The following is a 24,203-nucleotide window of genomic DNA, read 5'->3' on the forward strand; positions in this document are numbered from 1 at the left end:
AAACGAGGAGGGAGCAGGATCAGGGACTCAGGTGTCAGGGTCGGGAGTAAGGGCTGAGACAGGGGCTGAGACAGGGGCAGAGGCAGAGACCGAGGCAAGGGCAGGATCAGAGCCAGGAGCAGAAGCCGGGTCGCGGACGGAAGGGCAGGGGCAGGGCAGGGCAGGGACAGGGACCCGCGGCAGACAAAGGGCGGGTGGCAGAGCCCGGCTCGCAGCCCCGTGCCCGCGGCGGCAGCACCGCGCACCGGCGCGCAGAGCGAGGAGCAGGAGGAGCGGGCGGCGGCGGCGGAGGAGGAGGAGGAGGAGGAGGAGGGGAGGGACCTTCCCCTCCCTCCCACCCCGGCACCGGGGGAAATAAATTATTCCCAGCCCTCGCGCTCCCAGCTCCGTGCCCCGCACCCGGCAGCGGCAGGCGGGGACGGCGCAGCCTTGTCGGGGCGCGGAGGGGCCGCCCCTGCCCTGGCCGAGCTCCGCTCCGCGCAGCGCCGCGCCGGGGGGCAGCGCCCGCCCCGTCCGCCCCGTCCCGCCCCGTCCCGCGCCGTGCGGAGCGGAGCGGCGCCGGCCCCGCCGTGCCCTGGATGCCCCAGCGGCGCCGGCGGCAGCAGCATGGAGCGGCGGCGGGGCGTCCCCGGGGGCTGGCCCTGCCTGCTGGCCGCCCTGGGTGCCCTGCTGGCGGCGGGCCGGGCGGCTGCGCCCCGCGCCCGCTTCTCGCCCTTCTTCTTCCTCTGCACCCACCACGGCGAGCTCGAGGGCGACGGCGAGCAGGGCGAGGTGCTGATCGCCCTGCACATCGCGGGCAACCCCTCCGCCTACGTGCCTGGCCAGGAGTACCACGGTAGGTGGTGGCGCCCGCCGCGCTCGGCGCTGCTCGTCCCGGGCGGTCCCGGGGCGTCCCGCGGGGCGGAGGGCGATGGGGGGAGCGGGAGCCCTGGGCGGGTTCGTGTGCCGTGCCCCGGGGCAGCCCCGGTGCCGAGCGCCCCTTCCGTCCGTGCGGGGCCGCGCTCACCTGCCCGGGGCTCCGGCACCGCCGCCCGCGCCCCGTCCCGGCCCCGGCGCGGCTCCCGCCAGGCACAGCCCGGAGCAGAGGAACTCCCGAGTCCCCGCTCCTCAGCCGGGCCTGGGCCGGCTCTAGAGCCTCGCAAGTTGCTGGCGGTCTGTCCCTTTCCCACTTTCGGAGGCATTCGGAGCGCCGAGCGCATCCCGCTCTCCCGGGGCGCCGCGCGGTGCCGCAGCTGGCGCCGCCACCGGGTCCCCGCCGTGTGCCACCGCAGTGTGCGCCGTCCGCCCGCCTGTTGCTCCCTTGCAGGGGCCGGGGGCGACAGCCGGGGGTCAGGCACTCACAGGTAGCTTGGAGATGGAAAGTCGTGCCCAGAATTAATAAAAAAAACCCTGCTTTTCGTAAGCGGCCAGGCGGAGGAGAGTGAACAAGAAAGAATAGGCGAAGTTGCTCAGCAAGTGGTGTCTCTGTTTGGGGGCTGTTCTGGGAGAGGGGCACAGCCCCGGGCTGAGGGGGGCCTCGCAGGCGGGTACACTGCTGTGGGAAGCTGCTCCCGGCTGCAGAGTGCCCCTGGAAACCGGCACCGTGCGGTGCAACAGCCACATCTCCACTCCTCCGCGTGGAAAACTTCCATGTGGGAAACATCTTTTAATTCATAACGGTGGGAGACTGCTTAAGGCTACATTTGCTAATCCTTCTTCTCTCTTTGTGTCTGTTTGGAGTTTGCAATGCTACAGAATAATAACAACAAATTCTGCAGCAGGCAATTGGAGTTCAGAGAAAATGACAATAAAGGTTTATTTCAAACACGTTGCTCAAAAGCAGATACTGTGTGACAGTCTCTGGCTAAAGATGGAATTAAACTTCTGACTTTGATATGTTCCAGCTCAAAATTTAAGTTTCAGGTAAAATATTGAATAGTTGAGTTATGTGAAAATTCTAATTGAAATTGTTACTGTAAAGATATAAACCCCAAACACATCAAATACTCATTTTTACAAAGTATAAGGCATCCTGACGTTTTTGTCTATGTGTAAGCTTTAACAGTACAGTTTTACCAGATTCATAGGAAACTTTTGATTTTGAAATACTACTGACCTTTCTGAAAAGCCACATATGTAAGTTTTATGACTTCACCAGATAATTTTTTTCCTTAGAACCTTAGATCCTACCGCCCATAATACACACTCAGGTTAGGTCAATTGCATTCAACCTGCTGAACCACAGATGTGCAGAGGGAAAAAAGAATCCGGCATTTCCATTTGGCACTATTTTAAATGCTGGGGTTTTGAAATTGTATTTCAGCCACATCAATGACAGAATCACCCCTTTCCTCACTGCTGCCTTTTCCCCCCAAGCCTTCAGCCCGTGTTTGAGCCTTTGCTGGTTCAGGGATAGGGTTCTGTGGCGGGCAGGGCTGTCCGGCTGTCCTGCATGGTGAGGAGCAGGACAGAGCTTGTTTCTCCGGGGATGCTCTTCTGCATCTCGCCCTTTGAAACAGGGTTTTGAATTCTGAAGCATCAGCTTGAGGAGCAGCGCCCCAGCTGCGCGCCAGACCTTTCAGGTGGCCTAGAGTGGCTTTCCCGTCGCTGTTTTGCGTCTGACCGAGCAAAATGCGGCATCTTTAAATCCACCTCTGCTCCTCCCGGGATTTCTCCATGTCCGCTCTCAGGTTTTTCCGAGCTGCTGCCGCTGCCCGCCCGGGGAGCATCTCCGGGGCTCCAGCAGCGCTCCCGGGCTCAAGGAGCGGCCCCGGGGCTCCAGCAGCGCTCCCGGGCTCAAGGAGCGGCCCCGGGGCTCCAGCAGCGGCTCCAGCAGAGCTCCGGGGCTCCAGCAGCGGCTCCAGCAGCTCTCCCGGGCTCAAGGAGCATCTCCGGGGCTCCAGCAGCGGCTCCAGCAGCGCTCCGGGGCTCCAGCAGAGCTCGGGGCTCCAGCCGCGCTCCGGGGCTCCCGGCATCGCTCCCGGAGCGCTGCTGGAGCCCCGGAGCCGCTCCTTGAGCCCCGGAGCGCTCCTGGAGCCCCGGGGCCGCTCCTTGAGCCCGGGAGAGCTGCTGGAGCCGCTGCTGGAGCCCCGGAGCTCTGCTGGAGCCGCTGCTGGAGCCCCGGAGCGCTGCTGGAGCCGCTGCTGGAGCCGCTGCTGGAGCCCCGAAGCGCTGCTGGAGCCTCGGAGCGCTGCTGGAGCCGCTGCTGGAGCCGCTGCTGGAGCCCCGGAGCGCTGCTGGAGCCTCGGAGCGCTGCTGGAGCCTCGGAGCGCTGCTGGAGCCCCGGAGCGCTGCTGGAGCCCCGAAGCGCTGCTGGAGCCACGGAGCGCTGCTGGAGCCGCTGCTGGAGCCGCTGCTGGAGCCCCGAAGCGCTGCTGGAGCCCCGGAGCGCTGCTGGAGCCGCTGCTGGAGCCCCGGCAGAGCCGCGCTCCCGGTGCGCGCTCCCAGTGCGCGCTCCCGCGCTGCCGGCGCTGCCCCGGTACCCGCGGGGTGATGCCCCGAGCTCTGCGATGTTCGCGGGGTGCAGCCCAGACATTCCGGGTGCCTTTAAAGCCACCGTGCCCAGCAAGCGTAAAGAAATCGGCCGCGTTCAAAGCACGAACACAGAGGGAAATCCACAAGGCGAACTTGCAAAACTAACTTGTATACACAGTGCAAGGTGCGAGCCAGACTCCTAATTTATGTCAAACTTGCAATGGTGATTTCTTTTCAAATTCGTGCATTGATAAAAAACCTACCCATGCCAAACCATATCAAGAGCCCTGTCTATTTGCTATGCACAGTGCAGCAGACGTATTCTTGAGATAAGCACACTTAATTGGTTAGATATTTTGAAATATGTGAGTATTTTAAAACATTACAATTATCTATGTTAAATATAGCACAGGAAAAATCAATCCCAGAGTATACAATCTGAAGAAATAATTTGAAGCAACTTGGAATCTTAAATAATACAGTTTAATGATGCTGAAAAATGCCAATCTGTACTGGTTGAGAATTTATCATTTAAAAATAAGACTTTAAAGGTGGTCTTGCTGGGACACAGAGCAAGGTTTTTGATATGCTGCACAGAAGCACGGGACAAAGGGAGACTTACATATGTGCAGTGAAAACTCACCTGCTCAGAGAGTATATTAAAATGCTCTGAATCTTTGCAAGTTCCAGTGAGGCCCTGTTTCAGTGCCCCTTCATTCTACAGGAACAGGTGCCAGCAGCATCCAAGAGCATAGAGTTCAAAGGGGAGGGAATTGGATGAAACCATATGCCAAGGGCTGGATGAGAAAAAAATTCTGATTAAAAAAATCAGCCCCCGGCTTTCTGCTAATTTGTTTGGACATTTCCCTGGGCACTCAGAGGGGGAGTCAGAGCACTGTGCAGCCACGGGGGCTGTGGCAGGGGCTCTCGGCCCTGTGCCCACCTGTCCCTCTGCTGCCCAGCACCACGGGAGAGGAGCAGCATGTGCTTGCCTGGGCAGCACAAGAGCTTCTGCAAGAGGCTTCTCTGGCACCCCGAATCTGGCATTTTATTTCCCTGTGCCTCTGAATTTCATAAGTAAAACAAAGGCAATAATATTCCCTAGTTTGCATAGTTAAATTGGACACATTAGGATTTAGCACTTCTCCCCAAATATTTAAAATTACTCAGATTTGGCCCTATTCCTGCAAACAGTAAGTATTTAATCACTGACTGAATAGGACCAGACCCACGCTGCATATAAATACACTCTTTTATATAAGACGACTGACTTGATACATCAGCAAACAATTTTATTACTTTTGGCAGACTTTTATTCCTTGAATTAGCTTATTTCAAATGTAATTAAGTCCTTGAGCTGGCAAGGCACTTATGGGCTTGCTCAAATGCAAACTGACAAAGTGTGCACTGGTTTAATGTAGGCACCTGCTCAGCCTCCTCTCAGCCAAGGGGTGGCTGCGTGTTCAGGGAGCAGCATCAGGGCTCGCCTGGCTTGCTTGCAGCTTTCCTGGTAGATAGGCATGATCCTCTTTTGGTTTTTTCCTCTGTAATATGCAGAATAGAATATAATTTCTTTAAAAAAAAAAAATCAAGCCAATACCAGTACAATTTCAAAATTTTTATACAACTCTATTTGGATTTATTTGCAATCTGCAAGTTGGTTTTTTTAATCTATGTCAATGTACCTTCAGTGCTGAGAGCATGTACCATGATTTACAGGCAGATAAGTACATTGGAACTGTATAAAGAAATAAGGATAAACTTGACTGAACATTGAGTCTTTACTGACCTTAATCACAGAAAGCTCAAAATGAACAGTCAGATTTGTAGTGTTTAGAAAATACAAACGGATTATCTTTATACTGTATTTGTTCTTATCCCTTAAGATTTTTTTTTGCTGTCACTGCAAACAGTTCCTTTTTCCCAAGGTTTCAAATTTAGATCTTTTAAGAAAAACTTTGAACTGTTTTCCCATGATTGATGCTAAAACTCATCATTCTGCCCTTAAAATAGTTTTCTTTAATGGGACTTGAGTTTCTATTTCACTCTCCATTGTTCCTTTTTTTTCAAGAACGGATTAACCTTCAGTCCCCAAATGTTATCAGTTTCCATCTATGACTGCTACTATTCTTAGATATACTGTATATTGTCTAGAATGGTTGCTGTGATAGATTGTAAAAAATAGTTTTCAACTATTTTAAGTGGTATTTGTACACTCTTTCAGCACTGATAAAAAGTTGTTTAAAGTCTGTCCAATTCCACCTTTGTTACTAACCACTGCATTTTAGAAATACAGATTGTGACTTAGTACCTAATTTCATTAGGATCACTTGGATTTCTGATGGACATTTTCATTGTAAATTCTTGTTGTTCAGATCATTGTTGAATAAAAACATGTTTGAGTTTGACATGAAGGAAGGGAAGGAAAAGAAAGACCGGAATTTATGTGGTGATGCTGCTTGAGGTATAATCAGGGTGGTAAGTGAGTGGCAGAAACTCAGGCATGGATACTTTCTGTACCAGTTATGCTGAAGTGTAGGAAGCTTTTAGTGAGTCAGTAGAAGTGAATAATGCACAGGAAGTGATGTTAATGCCGTGGTAAGAGAAGAGCAAATTTGTGTCTCTGTTTTCCAGCACCAGCCCAAGAACCAGGTCAGCTTCTTGAGTCTTTTGCAGGCTATTCCCTCAAAACCTTTCATCTCACCCACTTGCACCCTCCTCTGATCTCTGGAAGAACGGAGACTTCCATCAGTGTCTGTTTAAAATTAAAGTGTGGAAAAACTTTTGCTCATGGGAGTCCAGTTATCTCCCGGAGATTTTAGAAATCTTCTCTTAGGGACCCTTACATTAAAAACCCGAGTCTGGCAATAGGTAGCAATGGAGAGGGAGTTATTAGCAATGGGGAAGACCCTTGATCTTCCAGTCTCCCCTTTCCTCTGAGGTTCCCAGCAATATCTTGCAGCTGCATGAGGGTTTCATAGCACATAAAAATTTCACCTTGGGTCAGCACTTACTAAAAATGCCTTCACCCAGCAGAGCCTCCAGAGCGCACCCTGACTGTGCTCTGCTGTATTTAGGATTTTCTTGCACAAAGTGAGCTTTGCAAAACCAAGGCTGATTTATGAGTGCTGTGGCCTGTTTGAATATCTCAGATCTGAGCCTTACTTAGCATGTTATTGAGGCAATATGAGTTTCTAGGTCTTGATGTTGACCAGTGCATTGTCTATATTTCTGAAGCTCTTGTCTGGCCCCAAGGTTCATGTGGTGTGTGTTTGCAAATTTTAGAGAGTTGTGATTTTAGGACCTCATGACCAGAAACTAATGAACAGTGCCAGCCTTAAAAGAGAAAGGTAGGGAAGTTTGCAGTTGACAGCCTCTTACAGACTGTGTTTCGCTAGGGAAAATGTTAAATTTCAACGGTTTTGGCTGTCATCACCAATTTGTGGGCATCATAAGCACCAGCAGATGGCCCAGCCAAAGATGAAGTCAGGCAGGGATTGATGAAAGGAGGTAGAAGGTCCACACAGGCCTAAATGAGCCTTTCTTGCAAATTTGCAGAGGAGATGTAATCTCCAGTTAAATCCTTTCTCCCCTCATCAGGAGGCTGCTCCCCCCTGCAAAGGAGCCTTGATTGCCCCAAATAACAGAAATCAAAGCCAGCATGGCGTGCTGGCCTGACCCACATTTGTGAGGTGACATCTGACTGTGGGACAGACAGGGCATTGTTGGTATTGTGGGTCTGTGTGGGGCAGACTGGGCTGGGCCGGGCTGGGGATGTGAAAAAATGATCTCTGCTTCAGCAAATTCACTGTCCAAGGCCTGGGGCTGCTGGGGGGGCTGGCATCTGTGAGTGAACCTTTCTTATGGCATTCACCCAGCACTGGAGTCAAGGAATAAAGGAAACCTTTAAATGGCTAAAGGGTGCAAAAATATTGTTTCAGTGAGAGTGTTGCACATATTTGCTGATTTCGCTGTCCAAAGATATTATTCTAATATGCATAATTTATCTGTGGAATTTATTGCCAAAATCTGTCCATGTAAACTGCTTTTAAGTAGAAATTTCTAGCAGGTATTTTTCTTATAAATAATTAATATTTGCAATTGTGTATATATATATATATGTATGTGTGTGTGTGTGTGTGTGTGTTGTGTATAATAATATAATTATATATATATATATATATGTAACATATACACAATATTTATAGTGTATATATATAACAAGAGATATACCTTCAAGACCAAAGGTGACCAGTTGCATCACCACAGCTATTATCAGATTGAAAATCATACTTCAACCAGTCAATGTGCAAATACTGTACATTGCTCCATCATAAAAAGCTATAGAATTTCAAAAGTGGTCTCCAAAATCCAGATCAAGGCAATAATAGGGAAAATGAGACATGACACCAACAAGACAAAATGATTTATAAGTCGGTACTTGGGCATGGTGGTGTGTAGGACATTTCTCCATTTCCCACACTGATTATTCCACATTTGTTAGTTCTTTAGGTAGAACAGGGCGAGACTGTCAGGCCGGCGTCATGTCCCATTTTCCTTATTATTGCTTTGATCTGGATTTTGGAAACCACTTTTGAAATTCTACAGCTTTTTATGATGGTGCAATACTACAGTATTTGCATATTGACTGGTTGAAGTATGATTTCAATCTGATAATAGCTGTGGTGATGCAGCTGGGATGGATTCAGAGGCAACCTCCATTTGCATTGTGTGTCTCATGCCCCACAGCTGTGGTTTAGATTTGCCATGAGTGTTTGCTGCATGGAGAGGGAAGGAAATGGCACTGTCTTACCTCTGAGAATAAGCAACCTTTCAGAGCAGCCCTTGTTATGAGAATTTCAATGGTCTCTGATGAAAGGTTCAGTCTCTCTAACATGCTTCCTTTCTTTGTCTTAACATTTCCTGCCTTTTCATTGGGCATGAAAGGTGCACAGAGTGCAATGTGTCTGGAATGTTTGTGTAATTCCCACCTTTTTTTCCCCCACCAGCTGGGAGTCACCTCTGGGATAAACATAGGACAAACCCTGTAAGTGCAATCTTTGACATCTGTCAGAGCTCACTAGCAGGCTCCATGGGGAAAGACCTTCCTAGGCTGTCAGGATGATGCCTTTTTGTTAGGCTGGTAGTCTTCCTCCATTCCTCCTTCCCTTAGGTCAGTCCTGGAAACTGGAAGCCATGGCATGTGTCACTCAATTCCTGCTGGGCTCTGCCAATGGACAGTGGCACCAAGGAGACAGAGAGCTGTCAGGTCCATGCCCATGGGACCTTCTCCAGGTCCCTTCAGTGCTCAGATGTGTCCCACAGCTACACATTTTACTCTTTTCCTAAAAGGAGAAGGGTCAAGGAAGTGGGTTTTTTGGAAGACTTTGTTTTGTTTTAATGTATCTCTCACTAAACCTTTGCCTTAAATAAGACCATGCTGGAGGTGTGTATACCCTCATGGAGAGGAGTGCTGGGGTTTGTGGGGGCATTAGGGTTTGTACCTGTTTATTCCAGCCCAGGATCAGAGATTTCTCTGTCCTTCTGCAGCTGGAGAGGTCCTGGCTGGGGCTGGAGATGGCACCCAGTGCCAGGCACAGAGCCACAGGCTCCTGGCCACTGTCTCCTGCAGCCATCTGGAGTGGCTGCTGCCTCTGTGCATCAGTGTTTCCTGGGCAGCTGGGCTCAGCTCAGCTCCAGGCTGAGGCACTGTGGGCTTGGTCTGTGTCTCACCAAGCTCACCTGCGTCACTCTGGGCTCCCTGCACTGTGGTTGTTGGCTCCTCATCCTCATCCTGCTGCTGTCAGCACAGCTTTCTGTTTGGGCATGCTGTGTGCTGATGTGGTTTCTGCTGGTTGAGATCTCCCCAAGGCTCTCTGTCCACTTGAGGGGGATCCTTGGTCTTCCCAGGGAATCAGGACATCACTGACTGCTGCCTTGTAGTGTTTGCTCATGACCTATTGTGAACAATGTCTTTTATGTGAGCATCTCAGTGAAGAAAGCAGGATGTGTCCTGGGGGACTGGGCATGAGTGACTTGTGAAAGTTGCTGGAGAGCAGGAAGGGATTTCAGGCACTTTCCCAAAGGCTTTTATACCAAAGTGAAGATTGTTACAGCCTTTATAACATCCCTCTTGCCATATTTTTCCATCCTGGGAACTAAACAGAAGTGGCTGTTCCCTGCTCCTTTCTAGCACTTTGATTTTAATGTTGGTTGTGAGAGTTTCACAAGCATCTCCTTGGGAAGGGAAATCAATGGCACTTTTCCAGACCGTGTCTATTGAAGTTCAACCTGCAGGAGCCCTGAGTGACAGCAGACAAGGAATCCATCTCCCTTCAGGTGCAAGCTTTACCTTACACTGCCCTGTCTTACATCCCACCCCTCCCCACTTTATTTCAAACTTCTGCATTGACCTCCTGAAAACTTTGTGTGCTGTGCAAGTGCTTCAGCGCATGCCCAAGGTCTGTCCCAGTTTTCCATATCCTGGGGTGACAAACATGCGTGTGTGTGTCCAGCCCTGCAGTGGGACCAGCATTCCCCACAGACCCTCTGAGGGGATGCCTTGCTCCTCTGCCAGGAGGGAAGTGGTGTGCCTGCCTGTCCCCAGCTCCTTGCTGAAGGTGCCAGCAGGGGAGCATCAGATGGATGATGGCCCTGCCTTCACCCCCATCACCTCCTCCCCTCCTCCTTTCTGCCTACTCAGAGGGAGCAGCTCCAAGGCACAGTGCTGAGTATTTGACTGAGATGCCCAGAGTAAAATCTTATTCAGTTTTGCTAGATGAGAAGCTTTATTAGTAAGATCAGCCTTCTGGGTGTTGGGGTTGACTGGGTGTTGGACACATTTGTGAGGCCAGGTGTAAAACTATTGCTGTGTCTCTCCTGGAGCAGAGCCTTGGGGTGTGCAGCTATGCAGGGTGGTTGCTGGTTTCTCTCTTTGCTTTTGCAAGATACAGCAGAGGGGGAACTGGAGTGCCCTTGGTCTGGTTTTCTGTAGCAGGGTGAGCATTTTAATAGTCAGAGATGGGGCTGAAGGTCTCTGTGTGTTTCCCAGAATGGCTTCTACTCACACATATGGATTTGTGACTGCCCACATATGGGTTTGTGACTGCCTGTTTCCCACAGGAGACAGGACTGTGCTCACTGGCCTGAGGAACTGAGCTATAACCCACACTGAGGTGAAATGCTAAGAGCTCTTGGACCATGCTTAGCAAAATTCCGATTGCCTCAGATTAGACAGTTATTTATTCCTCCCCATGTCTGCTTGAAGGGTAGATTGTAAATAAACAGGTAGGACCCAAGAGAGCTGAGACAAGAAAGAATCTGCCTGCCAGCTTGGCTCCAGCTGTGTCTGTGTCTCCTACTGTCCCCTTCACCATTCCTTGCTGCCATGGATGGCTGGATGCTGGCACCCATCCCATGTCCCCTTCCAGAGCCTGGCTGCCATGTGGCTGTACACTGAGTGGTCCAGCTGGTGAAAAGCACACAGAATAAGGGACCTCACTGTTTCCCTCTTTCCATCTCTCCTGTGTAATTTTTGAGAGTGCATTTAGATAATCAAAAGTTGGCAAAGAAAAAAACTCCATACAGGGAAATCCATCAAGCAAGCTCCCTTGCATACACAGGCAGCATGAAGCAAATGCTGCTTTCCCCTCCTCATCCTGCTGCATCCCATCTGCAGGCAGCTCCTGCCCCATCTTGGACTGGAAGGGATTTTCATATTGGTTATGCACAAGTGGCATATTTAAGTTGCTCCTTAGGAATGTGTGGGGGAATAGTGAAAGTTTACTCTGTCTGTGTGCACGTGATGGTGAAGAGGAGGGAAGGAAATGGGAAAAGAGAAAGCACACAACACTCGCTGTCCAGAAGGCTTGAAATCTGGTAATATGTTTTTCCCTGTGGCTGAGAGGTAGTTTGTGGTCATATCATTCCACAGTTCTGGTAGAAGATTCATAAATGAGATAGCCAGGATGCAGAAAACCAGCTTTCCTGGGCAGGAGGCCTGTGTTCTGGCAGGGAAGTACTCCATGGAAGAGCTGTGTGTTCCCGTGTGGATTCTGCATGGGGGAGCTCTTCCTGTGCTGGAAATGTAAGTGATGGGAGGGTGATGAGCCTTTTTAACATCTGAAAACAGCAGTGTGACCCTCTGTGGCCTCTCTTCACGTCAGGCCCTGGGATGTGAGAAGTCATTCATCACATCATGGGGCTTGGCAAGGTCTCTGCCTTTGCCTTCCACTGTTCCCACTGCTCTCAGGACAATACAATGCATAGGAAAGAACGAGAAATATAGATAATATTTATCTTTCTGGCTAAACAAGCAGTGGTTTCCAGCACACAATAACCTTCCAGCGTTCCTATCTCACAGGGGAAATGCATTGCTAGAAAAAAACAACACTCCTTCCAGAATTAGACACATTCATCTGGACATTGGATGAAATGATTATTATAGCAAGAACTGCAGAGAGAAAGAAAACAGGTCAACTGGCAAAGGCAAAGATCCTGGTTTAACAAACTGTTGTCCAGCCTTGCAGTGCAGCAGTTTGTGGGTATGCCAGGTGTGAAAATCAAAGAATCAGTATTTAAAATGCTTAAAAATTAGTTCCTAGATGTTTGGAATCGAGAATCCCTAGCTGAGTCTCAGTGTTAAATATTTTTGTTTAACAATTACAGCAATTCTTCTGACTCTGGCCCAAAACAAGTGTAGTCTTCAGAACCTCATTCAGATGACTACAAAGATTTAAAACTTCTGGCAAATATTTTCATGCTTTCCAAGTATTATAGTTCATCTGCTGATGGCTGATACCCTGTCAGATAGTTTTTCAAATTGATACTCCTCTTGCATGAGCAATTCCAAGCACAAACAGGCTGGGTGGAGAATGCATTGGGAGCAGCCCTGAGGAATGGCTTCAAACTGAAAGAGGGCAGGTTTAGATTAGAAGTAATTAGAAAGTTTAGATTAAGTAATTTTTTTTGCTGTGAGGGTGGTGAAACACCGGAACAGGTTGTCCATGGAAATTGTGGATGTCCCATCCCTAGAAGCATTCAAGGCTGGGTTGGATGGGGCTTTGAGCAGCCTGGTCTAGTGGAAGATGTCCCTGCCCATGGCAAGGGGATTGAAACCAGATGATATGTAAGGTCCCTTCCAAGCAAAACTATTCTATGGTTCTCTGAATTTATTTAGTTGGAATTTCCGTGTTCATAGGGAATTAATTTGTCATCTGATTTTTGTCAAAGACAAAAATTGATAATGTACTGGAATAGGATTTGGTAAAAATTTTAATGGAAAATGGGGAGAAGTGAAATATTTGAAATACATTACTGTTATTTTCAAATCATAGTTCTTATTTTTGTTTTGGGAAAGTATCTTAATTGTGAAACTGACTGAAAAAAAAGAAGTTACATGCATAATCAGAAAATGGAATGAGACTTTTCTGCTTGAACAAAAGTCTTTATCTAATTTTTTTGGGTTCATTGAAGATTTTCATATTGACCTAACTGATATTTTAATTTATTTTTTCGTGCTAGATCCCGCAGTATTTCTTTTATGGTGGCCCAAGCTGATCTCTTTTCCTTTCTTTTTCTTTTCATTTTGATCACTGAACCAAAAATCAAACAGTCCTACTTCTGACAAGTTGACCATTTAATTTCCGGCCACTGCACTGATCTGATTCAGACCACTCCCTGTGTTTGTTCCCAAAATAAATTGCACAATCATAATTCACTCTTTAAGGTAGAGAGGGCAGCTGGTAACAATACTAACATTTCCAAGGTAACAAACTCATGTTTTCTATAATGATGCCTGTGGTTGCTGTGTGACTACTAATGTGTAAGTTGGCCACGTTTTCCTTTACATCTAGTCCTTTTTCAGTTTTCTTTTTTTGCAGAAATCTGTTCTGAGTTGCAGTGTTTGGTAAAAAAGGCTTAGAGGAGATCTCTCACTTGCCTTCTTCTCCAGCACTGTAATGTCTTACAGTTAAAGGGTACTTCTGATCTGGAAAACCTGTTGCAGGGCATCTACAGAATTGTGGCTCATTGAACTAGACAAAGAGACATTCATGTCTTTAAAATGATCTCTTAAAATGATCTCTTTTCTTCACACAATAATATTTACAGGCTGTCCACCTCAAACAGAAATGAACTGCTGAGAGCAGATGTAGAAAACGCGTTTGAGAGACGCAGGTTTATTTCCTTCAGGGAAGTGATCCCTGTGTTCTTTATTGCCCCGCTTTTCCTTCAACGTGTAGTTAATGCAGTTGTGAAGCACAAAGGAGTTTCAGCAGAGCTGTGATGTTTGCAGAATTTGCCTCAACCAGCAGAGATGACAGGTGTGGGTTTGGCTGGAGCTGGCAGCCCGGTCCCTCCCCAGCCTCAGGCAGCCCGGATCACTCTGTGGACCTTTCCACTCAAAGGGATGTAAGTTTTGTTTCCTCAAGTGGTAGCAGATGTTAGGGAGCCTTTATGCTACTCATCACTGACAGAGCACCAATGCTGTGGCATCTGGCTGTTTTCTTTGTACAAATGGTGTTTTTAAACTCTAAACTGTCTTTGAGCAGTGCTAGTGGTGCATTACACGCTGACTACTCTTCTTCTGGGAGCTGGCCCAAAACCCCAATGAACAACTCCCCCGCAAGTGGCTTTTGCCCAATTAGGGAGATTACAGCAGAGAGCAAATCCTCCTTCTAATTGCAATATTTTCCATTTGAGAAAGCACATTGTAAAATTAATAACATTACAATATTTCTTTCAATTGCATTTCACTAAGTGCTAAGAAACACTAGTGAGTGACTTGCACTGTAACTAGTGACCTTGCATTCCAGATTTACAAAGCCTGCACTTTTTGCAGTTACTAAGTATTTTCTTCATACAAACAGTAAGAAACAAGAAACCTTTTTGTTCTAATTAATGTATTTTATCTAGAGCATGTAGATTTTTCATGAGGTGCAGAACTCATACAGCTGCTAGTAAGCACAGTACCTCAAATCTTCAGAATGGTCAAATTGTTGACAAACCAAAATTGCTTGTTCTGTCTTGGAGTGTGCCAGCTTTTAGCACTTCAGGGAGGTGAGGACTGTCATCACCATGGAAGAGGATCAGTGCCAGCAAAGCCCACAGCTCCTTGATGCATTGGTAATATAAGTGATGCATCATGAAATCTTTGGACAGGAGGACAAGATTTAACCCTGCTCTCTTCTTGAAAATTTTCCTAATTTACTCCTTGTGGAGAACATCTGGATGGCAGTTTCCATCCCTCTGTGGGTGCACTGGGGCAAGGCTGACTGTGGCATCCAGGTGCAGGCAGGTGAGGCAGAAGAGATGACCACATGTGAGGGAGCAGTCAAATTTTCAGTTTATCCAATTTTTTCCCCTCTTCTCTCCTTTTTCACAGTGCTGGGCTCATTGCTCAGGGACTTAGCAACCGCAGCTTCCATGAAGTGACTTCTCCCCACATTGCTGGGCAGATGTGTCAGTGGGAAAAGCATTCCCTGGTCAAATGATCTGGAAGAGGTTCCAGCTGCATGCCTGTTCAGTTCTCATCCCTTCTGCTGAATTTAACATGTGTTTGTTATGGTTGGCATGCAGAGTGGTTGTAATTTGTTTGAATTAGAGGGGAATCATGCTCTTTGTGCTTTTTTTACATCAAGAACACTATGCTCTGGTATAAAGAGAGATTGATGCCTTTGTAATTAGCTAGGCCAGAACTTGATAGACCTTTTAATTTTGGGTTTTACTTAGGAGTATCGTATATAGATATTTACCTTTAAGACAAATTGAGAATCAGTGATAATAACACGTTGCATTTTCTCCATTAGTTTTGATTAATTTGGAAATTTTTAGGTATAATTAAAGGATTATAATAGATTTCTTTTAATTATACACATAAGAGCATGTTCCATGATATTCTTTGTTAATGCCTGTCTATTTAACTCTTTCCTGAGCTTTTCTGTTGCAGGCAATGAGGCTGCTGCTAGGATGAATAGCTACATCTTGGGTGGCTAAACATTTAATGTGCTCTTCAGAATCAGAGGAGGTGCCACAAGGAAATATATGTGAGAGATCTGAATAAGTATTTCGGTGAGCTGGGTCTATAGCAGCTATTTATTATGTTTAATGTATGCGTCATGGCAGCCTAATGCAATGCCTGTCATGTGCCAAAAGATAGCTCTGCTGTCTGGGGTTTTATAATCCCCTGTAATATCTCCCAGAAAGACCACATTTCAGTGGCTTAGATCTGGCTCAGGTTTTGTGTTGGTGGGGGCACTTTTTATGTGCTACAAAGCTGGTAGCATATTGGGCAGGAATTAGGAATTACTAGGAAATCTTCCTGTTCTAATGAAAGAACAGAAAAAGAAAAAAAAAAAAAAAACAACAAAACAACTCCCTCCCCCCCCCAAAAAAAAAACAAAACAAAACAAAACAAAACAACAACACCAAAAAAACCAAAAAAAAAAAAAAAAGGCAAAAAAACCAACCCCAAACAAAAAAAAAAAAAAACCCCAAAACTCCCAACGTGTCCTGTTTAAATGTGAACTTCCTTAAATTTGTACCTAGGGGCTCAGGCTCATTTTTGCTTTCCAAGAACACAAAACTTTAGAAGGATGCAAATATAGTTGAAGTTTTTGTGACCTATCCACTGTAGGAATACCTTTTGTTGAATTTGTAACCTGTGTTACTTAAAAAGCTGCAAACTGGAACAATTTCCTATGAGAAATGGAAGCAGAAAGAAATGTTTCTCAAACTTAAAGCAGGATTTTTACATATTAACTATAAATATATTGCAACTGAATGCTTTTAAATTAAATAAAGCCTCTTGCTGTCTCTGCAGAAATGAATTGGGCAAAGGGATTTATCCAGGGTATTTCAGTCAGATGAATGGAGAGATATGTCCATCACCACTAACATGATGGTTATTCCTTCTAAATATAAACTGATAATATTCTATATTAAAGGCTTGATTATACCGTTAAGAAGATTAGTACATTTAAACAGAAAATAAGGGCTTATGTGCCCTAAATGTGAAACTAAGAGGAGAGGGTTTTATATATGGCACTATCACAATATTCAGTACTTTTGAACAAGGTGTTTTCCCCTTGGAAATACCTGTAAGGAATAATCACTGCCTCTGGGAATAGGTGGGATGCCTTAAGTCTAATCTCTTTCAAAGTGGTACTTTGAATATATGCAGGTATTAATCTTGGCCTGTTTGTGGGTATTTATTGGAGTAAGCGTAATGAAAGCATGTGATCCACAAGGTCAGTTTTCTGTCTCGTCTCTTTTCTGTAAGTGTTTGGGATATCTTTTAATTGCAGAAACTGTGGCAAAGCTATAAAAAATATGTGTCAGAAGGGAAAAAGGATTGATGATGCCTCTGTGATATTTCTCTGAATCAGATCTATGAATTTAAAATATTTAACACATATTAAACATTTCAGTGTCTTTTAATATTGTGCTTGACTTACATGGCACCGTCTCTAAGGACATTGTATCTGAATCTTCTGACGGTATTGAATTTATGACATTGAATTTAAGACTTTTGTGCTCATGTCATGAAGTTTGTTAGGTAGTGTTTAACATGTCTTCTTTTTAATTTTTTTTTTAATACTTTTTCTTTATAATGTAGTAGTTCTTCTCAGTGAAAGATTTGTAGTGATGATGGGGGAAGACTTGTAGTTATCTCCTGATAGATAGCACTCCTTGATTTCTTTTTATACTTCTCTCAAATTAGATATTCTGCACCTTAATCACAACATCATCTTGGTTACTTTATCTTTTAAGACTAAAAGCCCTGAAATTATAAATTAGCTTAGAAATATCATCAGATCCTCTGCCTGGGGGCTTGTCTTTGTTTCTGACTCAAGCATTGCTCCATGGTCAAGTCCTGTCCAGAGACAAAAGCTGCTTGATTGAACCCGGTGGGGGCTGCAGTTTGAATGGGCTGCTGTGTCTGGAGGCAGAGCTGGAGCTGCTGTTCCCCACATCCCTGTTTCCCTGGGGCAGGACACAGCCTGTGGCTGTACAGGGCTGCCAGGAAACGTGCAGGCACCCAAGGTGCTGTGTGGGTCAAGGTTAAATGCTTGCACTTCAGAGGGCAAATCATGGAGTTATGGACTGCCAGGTATTGTTATGGACTGCCTCTAGGCCTGTGTCTTTCCCCCCTCTTTGTTGCTCAGGACCCCACTGGAGCAGTGCCAGCCCCCCTGAGCCCCTCTGGCTGCTGGCAGCACATCCCCTGCCCAGCACTGGCAGAGTTTGCACTGGAAGGGGATGTTGGGTCTGGCCTGGGCTGAGATCCTTGGAATTTTCTGCTCTATTTCCCCATGAGAGGACCAGTGCCAAGGGGAAGGGCTGCCTGGCCCCTCCTGTCCTTTGGGATGAGCTGGGGACACAGCTTTGCCTGTCATTTTTGAGGCTGGGGGTGAGCACAGAGCCTGGCCCTTCCTGGGGCTGTATATGCTTCTTGTACTGCCCTTTGGAACTCTTCAAATCCATGTCCTCTGGAATACTAAAATCACCTGAACTTCCATAGCTCTTACATGCCTGCAAGAGCTGCCATCCTTTAAACACTAAACTTCCCTTTATTCCCAGTGGTTGTTAGTACCATTGCATAGTAATGTCCCAAATATCCAAATATCTCTGTATGCCTCTGTTTCTTTGGTGCTGTTATTGTTGGCATATCAAGACACTGTAGACCAACATGCTAAATAAATATTCTATACACTGCTGTGGTGTGGTTGCCTTTTCTGCATGCTTATGCTTGCAAATCAATATATTTTTCCCTGAAGAAAATGTATGGGCACTCTCCTAGGGTACTGTCAGTACACTGTCTGTCCTCCTCCCTTTGGAATGTGTTGGTTAACATTGGTTAGTCAAATGTAACAAGGATATAGGTCTCAAAGATGTGAAAGACATGAAAACTTGATGGCAATTGGTATCCAGCAGAGCAAAAGGACCCAGGGTCATGCCATCACTAAAACTGAAGGCAGTCAGGTGAGCTCAGCGATTTATTAGCCCTAGGAGAACACAGAGAGAGAGAGGGGGGGGCCCTGCAGATGCCCCAGGCACAGAAACTCTTTAGTAAGACTCTGCTGTTCCCTACAGACACTGGGGAATGCCACCATGGGGCACTGATCCCCCCTGAGAACAGTTTTCATTTTGCTGCTGAAAACAAAAACCACTCTGCAGCCACAGAGTGCTGGGCACCAGGGCACGGCTGTCCTGGGGCTTGCTCCATGGCCTCCATGGCCTGGGGACCCTGTGGCCCTGTCCTGGGAGAGCAGAGGGTGGCACTGATGGGGAGAGAGGCCTCTCCCCTGGGTGGGCATGGGTGGGGGCACCCAGGGTAGCAAGGAGTGGAGGGATAGAATGTGAGAAAATAGTGCAGAAGGTAGCCTCACCCCTGAGGAGCTGCAGCTGTGCTGATCACCAAAGATTAGGAACAGGCCTGCCCTTAACAGGCCACAGCTGTGCCCAATAAGAAGAGCACAACAAAAGAGTGGATTAGCTGGGTGAGGAGAGACATGGAGTTTGTTGGCTGTGCTGTGAAGAGAGTTGGAGGCGTTGGCTGTGAAGAAGAAGAAGGAGGAGTCAGTGCTGTGAGGAGCCATCCATGAGAAATCAGTGAGAAGGTACGGGAGCTTTGCAATGAGATGGCAACAGCAGGGGTGCCTCAGCTCCCACTGTGGCACTTGGGAGCAGCGATGGGGTTTGGGTTTTTAGTCATGCACAGAAGATAATTTGTTGTCCTGTACGCATAACCTGTTCTTCTGGTGGCCATCACAGGTCAGGGGCTTCTAAGCCAAAGGTTGAGCTAGTCCCTGAGGTTTTTTCCCATCTCCTGAAAAGATGGAGCTTTCTGTAAAGGGCAACTGCAAAGAAAGAGCATAGGGATCCCTGTGGGAATAAATCCTCAGAAGAAACAGGAGGAAGGCAATAATCCAGAGCCTTTGAAGACCTGTAGGGCTGACCTGCAGTGGTGTGAGCTGGGTGGAAAGTGGCTCAGGGCATTTGTTTGTCCCCTCGCCTGAAGCTGGCCTTGGGGCAAAGCCTTTCTGAGGCACCAGCCCTGGCAGAGACCAGTTCAGGGCAGGCTGAGAACCTCAGCCATAAACAGCCTTCTTTGTTACCCTCAATGAGATTTTTATTGTCATTAGGAAAGCTCTTCCCATGAGATCTTAACTTTTGCGCTGTGCACTATGCAAGTGTGTTTAAATATTAGATGATTTATTTCTGTGTTTTCACCTGTCCTCTGTGGGAATGACAAGGATTTTAATGTAGTACAGAAAATCCTTTGAGATCTTCAAATTAGAAGAGCTCTAATGGAAAAGAGTCCTTTTTTTTTAAGCATAAAATGATGTGTTTGTGATTATAATTGATGATATCCTCCTGAATCCCATGAGTTAAATAAAGTGAATCAGGTAAACAAAGTATTTTGTCTTGCTCAAATGCATGGTTGCAAAAACAGGAATAAAACACATCTGTAACATAATTAATTTGAATTTGTTTTACCAAAAAGAAACATTTTTATGGAAATGGCAATATTTTAATTTTGTGCATCATCATGGGATCACTTTAAATTTAATTTAATTTCTGTATGATATTTGAATTTGGGTCATGTTCTGTGGAAATGAGATCATTATTCCACTGGGTGAAATGTTACCAAAATGGTCCTGGTGAGTGGAGAACTTGGCCTTGAATTCCTTCTAATGCAATCATAACAGAATATTTTTAGGTAAAAGCAGGGATGCCAGAGAAACATGCCAGCTTAGGTAATATTTAATACTTGAAGTCCAATGCTGATCAAGACACCACTTTCCAATTTCCCTTCCTGCAATCTGCCTGCCCTCTGCCAAGCACTGGTGTGTGATTAATTGACTGACACCAAGTCTGTTATTTACATTGCAGATATATTGTAAGTAGACTCCAGGTGAAGCTCCCAGCATGCTGCATATTTACTGCCATATGTTCAGGAGGTTGTGAACAGAAAAAAGTGAGTCTAAAGCCAGAGGAGGTATTAGAGGACACAATAGAAAAGCTAATTATAAAAGCCTTCAAAAGCAGTGCCTGCTTCACTGTTTGATATCCCAATATGTAATTACAGAGAACTAGGAAATAAGGGAAGATAATAAAAGGAAGATAAAAAAGGGAAGATATAAAAACCAAGGCATGCTAGTTTGTGAGACAAGAGGAAAACAGAGCTCCCCATGCATTTCTCCTTTAGCTGGGGGAAATGAGGGAGGGCTGTGAAAGGGAGATGGAGGGGCAGGTGCCCATGGACAGGGGAGGTGTGAGCTCAGGGGGAATGGGCAAACTTTGTCAGTGCTGCTTTTGGGTGTAAACTGGTGTTCCACCCTCCTGAGGGGGCTTTGCACCAGGTGGGATGGCCAGACAGGGAGTGCTGGGGCTGGCAGCTGCATCATCCCTATTGGCAAGCAGTAATTTGTTCCCTTTAAGCAAGGACAGCATGGGAGGAAATCACCCCACAGGATGCTGCCCTTATTTAAAGCCCATTATGGGCTGCCTGTGCAAGTAGAAAATCTCAGTCTGCATCTGTTACTGTGTCCCCTACTAATGTATGTATTTTCCTTGCTATTTACATCACTTCTCTGTTAGGCTTCTGCTATGAGGGTCGTAGTGTGTCTCCTATTGTTTCACAGAGTGGCTGGTAAGGGTTATAAATTTTGATAAAATGGAAGAAAAATGTGTGTCTGAATCCTAGCTTTGAATCTCCACGTATATAGCAGTATATCAGTATTTCTTAGGAAAACAGAGGTGCTGCCTTGCATTTCTGTGAGCTTCACATGTAGTGGGAGCTGGGGGTCAGGACACTTTTGGGCACACGAAGCAGCTTCTGGCTGGTATAGGAAGGTGCAGGCAATATGGGGGGCTGGAAATGACAGCTCTAATTTTGCTCTGGGGCTTGAGGGAGAATGTCTTCAGTGATGCCTCGAAGGGCCTCCCCAGCACACAGCTCAATTATTTGGATGGTAAGCTGATTAGAGGATTTGAAAGCAATCATCCAAAAATGGTTGATGCCAGCCTCCAACTGACACATCAACTTACTCTCAGTGAGGGCAGAGAGGAGACACATTTCAAATAGTGATTTTAGAAGGGTTTCAAACACCTTCAGAAGGAGTGTTGTAGTGAGCAAGGACAGCAGGCAGCAATTGGCATTTTAGCTTTCCTTCATGCCTCTTCTGGTTGGCACTGGAGGTTTGTGTGATGCCAAGTGGTGCCCATGTGTTGCACCAGCTCCCTAAGGTTCCATCCTGGCGTCCCAGCTGGGCTCTGGGGGCACAGGGCTCCCCAGAGCTGCATTCCTGTAGGGGGATAGAATATAAAGATAGTGTAGAAAGCGATCTCACCCCTAAGGAGTTGCAGCTGGGCCAATTATCAAAGATTAGGAGCAAGCCTGACTTTACCAGGCCACAGCTGTAAGCAATGAGAAGAAGATGCTATAAAAGAGTGGGATGGCTGGGTGAGAAGGGAACTGGAGTCAGTTAGCTGGTTTGTGAAGAAGGAAGAGTCAGTGCTCTGAGCAGATGCCCATGAGAAAACACCAAGAAGGTATGGAAGTTTTGTGACAGGAGACAGCAGTGTGGAACCCCTGCAATAAAATGACAACACATCCTGGCATCAAGCTGGGCTGTGGGAGCACAGGGCTCCCCAAAGCTGCCCCTTCTTGGAAGGCAGGAAAAGTGTTTGCTCAGGATGAGAAAATAGGAAAAGAGAACTGTGTTGGCTCAATGAGAGGACAAGGTGCCAAGAGGATTAGATGCTTAAAGTACGTTGTTCTCCTTTAAAAAAAACCCCAAAATTTTCTAAGTAAAAATTTCCAAATTCCCTCTTTGCAAAATTTCTGTTTCTTAGCAGATTTGCAACCTGGCTTTACCACAATGATTTACACAACTCAGCCTGCAGATTTGATGGGAGCAGTAAGGTTTACATATGAACAGAAATCCAGAGAATGTGAACCATAAAAATTATGGGGTTTTTTAATAGTATTTCACTACGAATCATTGTTGAATGATTACATGTATATTTGTCCATGGTCTGTGGGCAATTTAGTGTTTAAGACATATTTTCTTACTTTTACAATTATGTTCTGAATTGCAAATTTGCATTGATAAAATCTTGTTTTAAATATATCCCAAATAGTTTAAATGAATGTATGCATTATTATATTTGTTGCACGTTAAATTTCAAAAGTCATTTTACAACTGTTGAGTAAAAATGAGCTAGAAAAAGCCCATGAAATGTGAAAGGTGACAAAGAGACCGGCCCAGTCATGGAAGTGATTGGTTGGGGACAGAAAGCTCTCTTGCTCAGTGCTTGCACAGTGCTGAGCACTGCTGTCTTTAGTTTTCCTTTTCTGCTTTAACCTTGCTCAAAGCTGTGGTTCAGCTTCCTCCTCTGTTCCTACAGGGACTGCTCTCAGTTTCCAAGGTGTCAGGCTTGATGTGGAGTGCCTCAGATTCTAAATACCTATTGCATGTGCTGATGAGGTATTCAAGGGTTTCCAGCACATGTGAATGCAGATTAATTTAATGGGAATCCTGGTGCTCAAATCTTAGCAAAATTCAGATTTGAGATATTTCTATAGGAATGCTCAAAGACTTAGAGCCCTGGAGTGACCAAACAGGGAAGGGAATGAAGAGGTACCATTCTCAGGTACTGATTCTTCAGAGGATTTAGAGAAGCAGTGGTTTCCAGATGTTTACCTTTTGGTTGTGTTTAGCTGAAATCAGCTGGTGAGATCAACAGTTAGTGAGAGACATGTTGGGGAAACACATTTGTGATTCTGTTATGCTGTTTTCCATATGGAAATGAGGCTTACCCAAGTGTTCCTTGCTGGACTGCTTTCTCTTAAATGAGAGGAAGCGGAAAACGAGTGAAAAAAACCCTCATGTTCAGATTTAAAAGGAAGCTACAAAGGCAGGTAAATAGAATTGCAGGTTTCAAAGTGAGTCTGTTCTGATGGAACACACAGAAAGCAAAGGTGGGACAAGGAAAGTGGAAGATTTGTGTTATCTGCAAATTGCCATGAAGCCAATAATACAGAAAAAGTGAGATTAAAGAAAATTTGTGTCCGAAAGTGTGACAGTTTTACTTGTGTATCTCACTGGGGGACACTGACATAATTTGTTTATATTTTAAAGTATTTTGTTGCCTGGTGAGATTAAATGGAAGAGCAAGGTCACCCCAATCAAATTGCCATGAAAATTTGAGGGTGCAGATAGAAAATCTGCCTTCCTCATCCTTTACCATGATGACTAATAAAAAGAAATAATATTTTACTCAGCTGTCAAATGGGCCTGGGCAAGTGGCTGAGTAGAGTTTTACAGGCCCAGGTGAGGAGTACTGAGGAGGAGCAGCTTTTTCATGTAAGAAGCAAGATTACAACCATTGAGGCAGGAGGAGAGAGAGGATGAGAACTTGACCACAAATAATGGCTGTATATATTTAAATGTGTTCACTGAGATTTCTGGGTGCCTGTAGTGGCATGGATATATCTAGTAATAAAAATGTGGTTTTGATAGTTTTCCTTCATAGAATAGTGTCTGAGCTACCTGGTGTTTTAAAATCTGTTGAGGCTGTTTTTAGGGCACTTTTTCCACATCTTGTAAAAACCAATTTTTAAACACTTGTACCAAAGTGCAGATAATTCCCCAACCACTTGAAACACTCTTTCAGTATGAAACTTTGACAGGGCAGTTTGGTTTTAGCACTAACTTGCCTGATTTTGAAAGACATTTCAT

General features: G+C 46.0%; 1 protein-coding gene across 2 annotated transcripts in view; it reads left to right on the forward strand.

Moving 5' to 3' along the window:
• Window positions 1–606: 606 nt before the first annotated feature.
• The window catches only part of RELN (reelin), a 283,671-nt gene continuing 260,074 nt past the window's right edge, over window positions 607–24,203 (forward strand). For both annotated transcript variants that reach the window (XM_063155547.1, XM_063155546.1), the window contains exon 1: window positions 607–835. In XM_063155547.1, coding sequence (XP_063011617.1) covers window positions 607–835 — 229 coding nt within the window. The remainder of the gene's footprint in view (window positions 836–24,203) is intronic.

The sequence above is a fragment of the Melospiza melodia genome, chromosome 4 (genome assembly GCF_035770615.1).
Source record: "Melospiza melodia melodia isolate bMelMel2 chromosome 4, bMelMel2.pri, whole genome shotgun sequence".
Lineage (NCBI taxonomy): Eukaryota > Metazoa > Chordata > Aves > Passeriformes > Passerellidae > Melospiza > Melospiza melodia.